The following is an 11,743-nucleotide window of genomic DNA, read 5'->3' as shown; positions in this document are numbered from 1 at the left end:
AGTCCTGAACCCTTGAACAGGCTCTAGGCTGGGCATGCTGTGCCTAGGTGGGATGGTCACCCCCAGCACACAGCCTCCCTGCCTGCTGCCCACCCACAGCTGCCACCAGGGAGGTCTGGACAGGAATCCTGCAGCTGGGGGACAGCCAGACACCAGCTGCAGCCCTGTCTCCAAGCTGGACAAGAGAACAAAGACCAAGGCCCGCCCAGGCCAGGCTGCAACAGCCACAGACTAGGCAGGGGTGGAGGCAAAGGGCTGGCTGGGCTGGCCGGGCTGGCCTCCACCTCTGCACCCTTACTACCATGGCCACACTTACTCAAAATGGCAATATTTCATTTTTCCAGCTTGGTGTTGATCGTAAAAATTTCCTAGAACTTCTTAACATTCTCTTAACATGGCTCTCAGAACCTCTCAGATGTCTACATACCCAGAGCGGGCTCAGAAGGCTTGACAGCCGTACTTCCCAGCGCTTGGTTTGGACCCTGCACTCCTGGCTGCTGTGCTGTGCCAAGATACTGAGCCCCTTCTGGATCAGGAGCAAAGGTGCAGTCACAGGGGAACCAGGCAAGCCACAGCTGAAAGAGACTGAACAAGGCCAATGTGGCCACTTGTCTCTGGTGTGCTGGGGGCTGAGGAGACTTTTCAGTGAGTGTGACCAGGGCGTGAGGCCAGCTCTCAGGGATCAACTCAAGGAGACAATAATTTGCTCTCCTCTCCCTCCAACAAAGGGACACATCCTGTTGCTACCACTTCTGTCATGGAAAAAGATCATTATTTTCTTTCCCCAGATCTGCATAAATTAGTGACCTTAACTAGAACATACAAACAGTCTCTTCGTCTCTTTCTGCAGGTGGCGGATCAGAGCAGCTCTGCCACAGCCCAGACAACTAGATGCCACCCTGATCTGTGAACCGCATTTTCCAGCCACAAATTATCTCTGAGTAGTGCATTTCCAGCCTCCAACCCCGCTGTTTGGGGGTCAGGGCTTCTAAGGGAGTGTCCATGGGGGCAGCAGTACTTCTGGGTCACTGGGGAACAGGCCTCTGTCTCAAGACACGGATTGACAAGCTCTCCACACGAGCCAGTAGCTCCTTGATGTGAGCCAAGCTCAGCCCAGCAACCTTGGCCCCGTTGACCTCTAGGATCTCATCTCCCACCCCAAGCAGCCCCGAGTACAGCTTGGCAGTATCCCGGTCAGCCATGGCCTGCACGTAGAGTCCTGCAGAGGAAGAGAGGAGAGGGGGTGAGAAATCATACAGGGCACAGTGACACACATGCCTCACAAGTGGCTTCATGTTCCTCTTCCCTGCCTCCCCAAGCATAACCTCATTCTCTGCAGCCTCTTTCAAAACAAGAAAACCCATGCAAATGATGTTTGAAGACATTATTCATATGCAGTCCAGAAGGAATAAACTGATCTCACCCTTTTCTGATGGCAGCTTTTAGGATAAGGAAGTCATTTTTTAAAATGAAGACCGGTGTGCTTTCTGTTTGTTCCTTAGTACTCATAAATAGATGTAGTTGATGGATCCAGAGACCCAGGGTCAGTCCAAAGGCCACGGTGGGGGACAGTGCCACTAGAGTAGTAGAAGTGGCTGAGACCAAATCTGCTTCACAGTACCGTCCAGGGCTTGCCCTGTTCTCAGCCATCACTCACGGTTTCTCACTTGGAAGTGGGGGCATCTGGGCCAAAGTCCAGCCAAAGTGATTGTTCTGCCCACGTTTACGGCTTACTCTCAGGAAATCCATTTGTGGGAGAGGTCATGCGTACTTGGGCTGAGAAGGCAGGCCTCCAGCCACTGCTGCCACAGCACTGGGGTACCCAGCTGAGGGCCAGGCATCTTTCGAGTTCTGTCAGCTGCCCCCATGTGACAGGATACACAGGCTGGAGTCCACTACCATGCTCTGCTGCGTGAGCATAGCCAGCCTGCTGGAGGACAGCAGGGGATAGCCTTTGTGGGTGACTTTCCTGAACTGACAATACAATAGGATTTGGGGACAGCTGAGCACGACCCTGACACCTTCGCCAGCTGGCTGAGAAACACAGCAACTGCCCCAAGGCCCTTCCTAGTCAGGCGTCTGTTCTGGTGCCTCCAACTCTGGTTTGGAGCATCGTGGACTGTGGAAAGTGTGGTACCTTGGCCCACGGACTGGGGAGCCTTTATTGCAGCTTCTGGGTCCGGGAGAAGCCAGGCTCTGAATATGGACTACAACTCCTTCACCAAGTAACCTAAAAGTTTGTGGCCATTTGGCTGATCTGAGATGCATACACACTTCCTCTCCTGTCTGGAGTCTGGATATTCTTTTCTGTGCTTCTTGGCCAAGATGAGCCTTCCCAGTGAGGCTCAGCCGCTGAATGACCAAGTGTCATTTAGCGGACACCCTTTGGCAGGTGGCTTTTCCACTGGGGCCCTGCCCTATTCTTGATCTCCTTTCTCTGATGCCTGAACAGCTTACCTGCTAGGTCTGCGCACTGTTGGCATGGAGAGAGGGAGCCACCCCCTCCTCCCCACATGAACCCGCAGAAGTGTTTGGTGTGCAGGAGGAGAGGCAGGTGGGAAGGAATGAGAGAACCCAGAAGAATGCAGCCAAGCCAGACCAGACACTGACGTCAGTCCAGCCATTTGGGGGAGACTGGGTAGGCTTCCCAGCTGAAATCGTGACTGCAAGGCAACTCTGGCATTTACGGTCTGCTGGAGGCAGCCTTTGTTAGGGGTACTGGGTGTCTATGTTGTAGCCGGTTAGAACAGAAGGCAGGGCCTGTTGTTTCTGTGGGTGTGGAGGTGTCAGATGGGACACATGCTTGCATCCTGACTGATGCTTAGCAAGGAGCCAGAGCAGCCCCAGGCCATGGCTCCTCCGAGGTTCAGGGGAAGTGGCCCTAAGCAGCTAGGGGAGGGCCTGTGGTGGGAACGGCAGCAGCCACCACACCGCCTAGTGTGAGATCCCCGTGTGATATCTGGTGGCCAAATACAGCCACAAGAGTGGGACACCACCTGGACAGGACCATCCAAGTAAGGGACATGGAGACAGCCTGGATGACACTGTCTGGTTCCCCAATGTCAGCTCCCTGTGCTCACTAACATCTGACCCTCCCCAGGTCCAGATTGGGGGAGGCCCACCCCATTCCTGTTTCCAATCTCTCTCTCTGTCTCTCTCTCGCCCACCAAGAAGTTCAGGTCACATTAACTGCGAACTAGCCAGATTAAAGTCCCTGCTCACCATCTCCACAGCCACCCTGTGCCACCTGCTATTTTGTCTGCCTCCTGGACTGTGGAAGTAGGTTTAGTGCCTGTCCTTGTCCCACTGTGTCTTCTCAACCCTCTGCTCTAAAATCTCCTCAGTAGATCGTCTCTGCCCTACTCAGCGAGGAACCCCAAGTCCCTCAGGACAGCACACCCGCAACCTCTCTGCCCTCAGCTCTAGTCTGACCTCAATTCCCCAACAGGCAACGCCATGCCTTTAGACCTCTGATCTTGAATCTCATCTCCCAGCCCCGGATGGCTCCACCCTTCTCGTGTCTCACCTCCACTCATGCCATCTTATGCCTGCCATGCCTGCTGTGTTTATGTTTGCTTCCTGGTGCTTTCCGCTAGGTCACAGTCACAATACGAAATAGATGAAGCAAACTTTTAGAACTGGTCCAGCACCCTCGCTGGAGTGCTTGCCCATGAAGTCAGGGGTCTGTGCGCTCCCTGCGGTGCTGTGACCCCAGTAGTCACAGTACACATGAGAAGGCACCTGATGCACATATTTCCTGGAAGCTGCTGGGTGGTGAGCAACGGGACAGATGCGAGAACACAGGCTGTGCTGCAAGCCCAGCAGCAGGGGGCCTTTCTCAGTTAAACAGCCCGGACCTAGGACACTCAAGAGCAGGACAGCCTCCTCTGCAGGGCCCAGGAGCACAGCCCTGGGCTTGCCCTCCCCCCACCTTCTTCCTCAGCCCGCCCTCCCTCAGCACACCTCCCAACCTTCCCCACTTAGCACAGCCTGTGGATAACTTTCAAGGTCCCTTGTACTCAAATGCACTCTGGACTACAGGCTTTGGCCTAGGCAAGTCAGGTCACCATGAAGGACTCACGGATGTAGAGGGACCAAGAACTCAGTGACAGTGGGACTGAATTAGGACACACAGCAGGCAACCCGGCCAGGCGCCTGGAGCCAGGATCCATCTGAACAAAGCCCCGAGGAGCTGGTGAGGGAGGGCTGTGGACAGGATTGCAGACAGGCAGGCCCACTCCACATGCCCAGACACACCAGCAGCTGGAGGCCGGGAGCCGTTGAAATACATCAACCACATCAAAGGAACAGCCGAGAACTGGCAAGCACAGGCAGTTTTCCTCTGCTTCTCTGAAAAGCCTCGAGGACTGTGATTTCAAGATGTCACAGGACAGCAGAGGGACAGTGCAATCAAATCTGCCAATTCAGCCCCCACAGCAGCAGGAGCTCTGGAGGGACCAGGGGAGCCTTTCTCCATTGCTCGGCCAAGCCCAGAAGGAACCTGACCACACCCCGGGTACTCTGCTGAGGCTACCAAGGGCATACCTGAGTCTCGACGACCATTGCCGTAGGCCACACAGAAACCAAAAGTGCCCTCTGGGGGTCGTTGCAGTTGCAGTTGACTTGTGCCATCTGGGAACACCTCTACCACCCGGCCCACCGTGCGAGCCAGGCTAGGGGCACCCACATCTTCCACGCTGAGGGCACGATGGGGAAAGGCTTTGGCTGGCCTACAAAGAGACCAAAGACAATAAGATAGGGCCAGGAACCAGGGCCAGCTCCTTGTTGGCCCTAAGGTGACCTGTACCTCTGACTTAGGAACCTGGCACTAGAGGCTGGGGTTCCCTAGGCTAGAGACAGGAAGCTACCACATTTGCTGGCAGCTCCTCAGGGCTAAATGCCTTGAAGCAAGGACTGTGGTTTCCAACATTTTTAGGAAGAGACCTCTGAGAATTAGAGGGAATTATATATAAATTTTATATAGTGTTCTCAAGAGCTACCTGCCCCGCCTCCACTCCCCAGCCCAAAGTCTTCCCATGAAGCCCTGGGTAAAGGCAGACAGGTAAGAGAGCCTGGGCGGAGAGGTGGGCAGCCGAGGGCCTCTGAGGATTCCTATTTCTGGGTGTTTAGAAGGATCTTTGGCTTTGATAAAGAAACCCTGTACGTTGATTTTAGGATGTCCTGGGACAGCCGAGAGAGAGGCTTCCGAGCTTTCCAGCACCACCTTCCAGCACACCTGCCTCTCAGTGTTCACTTGCACAGGGCAAGAGCACAGAGGTCACTCCTCACCACTCTGCCTCACTTCCTCTTAAAGGGACAGACTGGCGCACGCCTGTGGTGCTAAGGGAAGAAAGGACTAAGCGGCTAGCTCCATTGGCGACTCTGAGTTTGTCCTTTAGGTTCCGATGCCACACTTACCTGGTCGGTGTACTGGGGTCCCCTGACCCCTCTACCCGGTAGAGGCTGGACCGATCTCCCTTGCCCCCTAGCAGAGAATGGAGGTTCTGGAAGGAAGCTGCTTTCCGATGCTGATGAGAGGGTGACACCTAGTGGGAAAGGTCCAATATTGCAGGTGAGAAAAGCAGCCTGGAAAGGGGTCCCCAACATAGGATTTGCCGGAACCATGAACCTGAAGTCACTCCAAGAAAGCAAAGGTACAAGCCTTGGTCAGCATGTCCAGATGCCTAGCAAAAGTCAGTAGAACTTGCTCAAGAGATAGAACTACATATCCAAAGCAATAACAACTCGGCATTGTGCTAGCACTTAGCTCACTGTGGAAATCTCCCCAGTACTCAGAGGTTGTGGCAGGAGGAACAGGATCTTAAGTCCCTTAGGAAACACTTCCTTAGGGGAGGGGCTGGGGGTGTGGCTCACTGGTGGCATACTTGACATGACACACCTTAGAGCAGACCGCTTCCAGTTGGGAGTGAGGATGAGTCTAGTTACCTGATAGCTCCGGGAGCTCATAACAAGTTCCTTAAGCAGAAATGTTTTGGTTCAGAAGGTATGGGGACAGACGAGGAGCTGGCACTTGAGTGAGGCTGTGACAAGAGCTCTCCAGCTGAAAAGAGGGGCACAGGTGTCCAAGACCCACCCCCCCAAAAGATAGCATGAGAAAAGGCATGGGAACATGAGAGACTGCATGGGAACATGAGAGAGGGCATGGAAACATGAGAGGAGGCACGGGGACATGAGAGAGGGCATGGGAACATGAGAGAGGGCATGGGAACATGAGAGACTGCATGGGGACATGAGAGAGGGCATGGGAACATGAGAGACTGCATGGGAACATGAGAGAAGGCATGGGAACATGAGAGAAGGCACGGGGACATGAGAGAGGGCATGGGAACATGAGAGACGGCATGGGAACATGAGAGACTGCATGGGAACATGAGAGAGGGCATGGGGACATGAGAGAGGGTACAGTATGTGCTGGTGTGTTTGGTCAGGGTCCGGGGATGCTCAGGCATCTGCTCTCCTGGGGGAGACCGGAATGCTTTTTTTGTTGTTCAGTTCTGGAATTCTGTCCCATCCTTCCTGCATGTCCCATCCTTTCTTAGCCAGGCTACTCTCTGCTTTCAGTCACTCAGCTTACACTGCAGCAAGACCTCGGGGACACAAGTGCACTGTCATTTCCCTTGAGGACTTCTGGAGACTGAAACTCCAGTGGCAATAAACGCAAGTGCCACGGCTCACAGTTCGACGCCAGAGATGTTTAACTTGAGACGGTTTCCAGGGAGCAAGCTGTCTTCCTTCCCAGCTCACCCTCTGCTTCTCCCCATCTCCACTCATCCAGACAGCAGATACTGCACATGCATCTCCTCCCCTAGATACTGTCCTGACTCCATGAAAGTGGTCATTCGCCCTGCATTCTCCTCCTCCCGTGGTCTTTGAAATGAAAGGCTCCAGTGCCTTAGACCACTGCTCTCTACCTTATTTGTTTTTATTTTTGTTTGTTTGTTTGTTTGTTTCAAGACAGGATTTCCTTGGAACTTGCTCTGTAGATCAGGCTGGCCTTGAACTCACAGAGCTCCGCCTGCCTCTGCCTCCTCTGCACAGAGGAGGTAGAGGACAGAATACACAGAATACCAGCACACTCCTAGCACAGAGCAGGATTCCTGGTCGAGGCTCCTGTGCTAAGCACACGGAGAGGGAGACGTTTAGCCAGCGCCTTGTGCTCACTCAGCGTGAACGGGGTACATTAGACTAACAACTGCGATAGGTATTGGGAGTACAGATACCATACTCCAGTGAGGTGGCGAGACATGGAGGAGTGAGCCCTGGTGAGAGGACAAACAGAGCAGAAGGCCCCTCGGCCTAGGACAGTGATGCCTTCTAAAAACACGCCTGGAGTGCTGAGGACCCCTTCAGACCACGACGGTTGAAGCAGACAGGCCACAGATCCCCTCTCACAGCACTGGATCTGAACATGATAAATGACCGAGATGGATGCATTCCTGGCAAGGGCAGCTGGTATGGCCAGGTTTATGCAACCTCAGATATACTACTAAGGAAGTCACATGAAGAAAGACCGGAACGGATGGGCCAAAGTCTGCTGTAGCAATACTGACTGGAATGAATTGCGTTTGGGAAATGGAGAGATGATGTCTCAGTGGTTAAGAGCATTGGCTGCGCTTCCAGAGGACCCAGGATCAATCTCTAGCGCTCACACACAGCACATAACTGTTTAGAACCCAGTCCTAGAGGATCCAATGCCCTCTCCTGGCTTCTGTGGGTACGACATACACATGGAGCACAGACATACATACAGGCTACACACACACACACACAGAGAGAGAGAGAGAGAGAGAGAGAGAGAGAGAGAGAGAGAGAGAGAGAGAGAGAGAGAGAGAGAGAGAGAGAGAGAGAGAGAGAGAGAGAGAGAGAGAATAATTTTTTAAAAAAAGAAAGCAAGAAGAAATTGTGTTTGGATTAAAAGAGTCACTGGAGCTAAGAAAAAGGCTAAAGAAACCAGGCTGTGAACTCTCCAGGAAGTAGAAGCAACAAATTTGAGGGAACAGGAGAAAGAAGAGAGTAGGTGGTGGGGAGAAGAACATGATTAAGGGGTACTGCACACACAGTGAGCACAAGCTCTATGAGTCAGCTGTGAGGACGCCAGCAGGTCCCCTCTTTCATGACTAGGCTCCAAGCAAGGACCCTCAACACTGCTGCTCCTGTCCTGGGGCCACACCCTATCGTCCAGGGTCCTGGGGACTTACCAGATGCAGGATTTGCAATGACGGGGCTCTCTTCACTTTGGAGGTACTAGTCTGGGGAGCCAGTGCTGAGGGCTGCAGCTGTTCTACACTGTAGCTCCGAGATGTGCCCAGTCTGGCCCAGGGGGTGTGGCCCAGGGCTGAGAAGAGTTTTTTGAGCCCCAGGGTGGAGGAGATACTGCTCCTCCTTTTCTTACTCCCATCAGAATGGGCGGCTGAGGGTGGCGCATGCCCTGCACTGGCCTCAGGTGATACTCTGAAACACAAGGGAGGGGGGCATAATGTGGCTGGAGATGGCTTGATAGGCAGGCAAGAGCTGGCTGCATCCTGCTTCCTAAGGTCCCATAGGTCCCAGATGGACCAGTGCCAATGTCCTCAGGGAGGAACTATCAGGCTGCAGCAAGGGGAGCCATGCAGACTGCCAGGTGCTGAGTGAAAGCAGCTTCTGGGGAGAACAGTCCAGGATAGCTCCACCACAGCAAACAGTCATGAGCCCAGGATAGCCCGCCACAGCACACAGTCATGAGCCCAGGATAGCCCCACCACAGCACACAGTCCTGAGCCCAGGATAGCTCCACCACAGCAAACAGTCATGAGCCCAGCATAGCCCTGCCACAGCACACAGTCATGAGCCCAGGATAGCTCCACCACAGCACACAGTCATGAGCCCAGGATAGCTTCACCACAGCACACAGTCATGAGCCCAGGATAGCCCCACCACAGCACATAGTCATGAGCCCAGGATAGCTTCACCACAGCACACTGTCATGAGCCCAGGATAGCCCCGCCACAGCACACAGTCATGAGCCCAGGATAGCCCCACCACAGCACACAGCTATAGGTTCATCATCCACCCACTCCTTCAGGCTTTCTCAGCTAAGGGTGTACAGAAGCTTATCAACAGCAGACCAACACATGAAGGAGAAAAACCATGGACAGTGGTGTGTGAAGTAGAGTGTGACCAGGCGCTTGTTTTATATAGTTTCCAGGGAAGATCTCTTTGGGAAGAAGATAACCTTTACACCAAGGGCCAGTGACAGGCCGGAGTCGGGCCATTAATCCTAGAAGTGAGAGCCGCAGGCTCACCGAGCGGCTGGGGCCTCTGCCAGAGCAGAACCAAGTCTGACGTGTCCGACGGCAGCAGCCAGGTAATGAGAAAGGCAGGAAGAGGTGTGGTAGGGGGTCAGGCAGGCAGGCCCAGCACGCTGCCAAGCGCTGTCAACCTCGGGAAGGGAAGGGGAAGAGAGACTGCCGTGGGGCTTTAAGTAGGACAATGATTCCATTTAATTGGGTTTTTTAAAAATATTCCCTCGTGCAGCTAAGAAGTGAGGCAGCTCAGAGCAGATGGCAGAAGAGGGGCTGGGGGCTAGAGAGGGTTGCCAGAGGGTGGAGGTGGGGAAGCAGGAGGAAACGCAGACAGCGTGGGTTTAAGCACTGTGTGGATAGCAGCGTGGCTGCTAGGAAGGGGGCTGGGAAAGCAACGGTTCCATTTCTGTTGAGGGGACAGCTAGATACCCGGGAGAGATGTCCAGAAGAAGCTGAAGACAGACCTTGCATCCTGGCAAATGCCCAGGCCCGGCTGGGTCATAGGGAGGCTGTGTGTTGCTATGTGGTCACAGATACAGTTGGGAGCAGGAAAGTACCAGGTTCTCCAAAGCCTTGAACTCGGCTTAAGGATGTCCCAAGGCAAGACCTCACATGTCTAACCCTAGCTGGAGCAAAGATGGGAAACAATTTGCATCTAGGAGCTCCCTGAGGCCTGTGGCTCTCAGCTGTAGCATTAATAGCTGGGGCTCAAGGGTGGGCAGATAACTCAGTGGCTCTTTGAGGTGCATCAGATAAAAAGACCTGGAAAAGGTAGGGGCTGGGAGTAGAAAAAGTGCTCAGCACGCAAGCCTGAGGACCCCAGTTAGATCCCAGCACCAGTTTAAAAGCCAGGCAGGCACATGGCAGAGCATCTTAATAACCCCAAGTTTGGGGAGGCAGAGACAAGAGAATCCCTGGGGCTCAAAAACCAGGCACAGAGCAACTAAGTAAGACACTCAGTGCCAACATCTGGTCTGTTCACATACTCACACCATGTGTCCCTAGACACGTGCACACACCCACATGAACACATATGTACAACACACACAAAGAGCACAAAGAGAGAGGAGGGAGGGGGGATTAGGAAGGGTGAGTTAGGGTGCAGGACATGGTTTAGGAACCCTCCAGGACTCGGGAGGGCAGGGCTAGAGATGTTACGGCTACAGCTTCTTTCCCCATCCAAAATGCCCACTGTAGTCAGGCTTCGTTCTTGCCACTCACCCAGTGGGCATGTAGCCTCCAGAGCTGGATTCTGTCCTGTGTGGCTCCAGGCGGCACTCAGGCTCCTCTGGGGCGAGGGAAAGGGTGACGGCTGTAGAATTGACAGTGGCGACATCTGCCGACTGGAGAGAGTCCTGGAGTGTCCCTGTAACAGCAAGGCACCCCCATCCCCACAGGTCACAGTGGGGAAAGGCCCATTTCCATTTCCCCAGTCTTAGGGACAGGAGACACTGGGGAGAGGTGGGAGCCCCAGGAGCAGAAGCAGTGGAAGCCGCAAGAGGCAGTCAGGGAAGGTGGCCAGGGCCCATCCTTGGGCATCCTCTAAACTGGAATGAGGACAAGGGTGGCCTCATGGACTACCTGGTTCACGGTGAGTGACTAGTAAGTATCTGTTAAGTGACAAGCCATTTGTGGTATGTCATGCCCCTTCTGTGTCAAGCGACAGAGTCAAAAGCAGGGGAAACAAATCTAAAACAGTCAGAACTTTTACAACAGCGTCCATCTTGGGAGCACTGTATGCACTCGGTGATGCTGAGCCCTTCACAGACTTGACCCCGTGGTCATGACACCAGCTGTATTTTAGCCCTCACTTTCTGGATAAGAAACCATGAGCATGGAGAGAGGAATCCATCTCTTGGGGCCCTGTCACTAACAAGAGAATCTTCATCATGCCTTCAAGGAGGTGCAGACTCAGGCTTTCCAGAAAGGTCACTAGGTCTCTGAAGTCCCGAAGGAAGTAGCTAGGTGGAAGCCAGCCTCAGGCCCATGTGGTCACAGTGAGCCTCAAAGGCAGGGATCCTGCTTAGGTCATTTTCTTATAAGTTCCCCACAGTGCCAGGACAGGTCCAAGTGTGTACCAGGTGCCTGGTCAACAGTGAACGAAATGGTGCAAGGTACCAAAGAAAGGTGGCAGAAGTGGCAAGGTGACTATAGGAGAATAAGCGTTCTGAGCAATGGTGGATTCCGGAGCTGCTGGCTTGCAGGCTCGTCAGACTTTACAGGAGTGGAATTCCCACAAAGCCTGGCCTCCAGCAGCTGTGGACTGAAGTTTCCTTATACACCTCAGACTTCCCAGCAAAAAGAGGGCACCATGCCCTTGCCTGCGGTCCCCATCCCCCAAGCACAGAAAACTGGCTAGCCTGCTCCGTGCTAATGCTGAATCCTGCACCCAGCCCATACTCCGCCACCTCCCTGCCACCTGCTGCTGGCGTGAGGGACCC

General features: G+C 53.9%; 1 protein-coding gene across 1 annotated transcript in view; it reads right to left on the bottom strand.

The window, feature by feature from the left end:
- The window catches only part of Kiaa1614 (KIAA1614 ortholog), a 30,652-nt gene continuing 18,909 nt past the window's right edge, over window positions 1–11,743 (bottom strand). The window contains exons 6-10 of the mRNA XM_038349369.1: window positions 10,524–10,668; window positions 8,220–8,472; window positions 5,419–5,546; window positions 4,546–4,730; window positions 1–1,219 (exon numbers count right to left, since the gene is read on the bottom strand). Coding sequence (XP_038205297.1) covers window positions 1,026–1,219; window positions 4,546–4,730; window positions 5,419–5,546; window positions 8,220–8,472; window positions 10,524–10,668 — 905 coding nt within the window. The 3' untranslated portion in view covers window positions 1–1,025. The remainder of the gene's footprint in view (window positions 1,220–4,545; window positions 4,731–5,418; window positions 5,547–8,219; window positions 8,473–10,523; window positions 10,669–11,743) is intronic.

The sequence above is a fragment of the Arvicola amphibius genome, chromosome 12, assembly GCF_903992535.2.
Source record: "Arvicola amphibius chromosome 12, mArvAmp1.2, whole genome shotgun sequence".
Taxonomy (NCBI): Eukaryota; Metazoa; Chordata; class Mammalia; order Rodentia; family Cricetidae; genus Arvicola; species Arvicola amphibius.
Note: the sequence above shows the minus strand (reverse complement) of the source record. Positions and strands in the feature narration are given on the sequence as shown.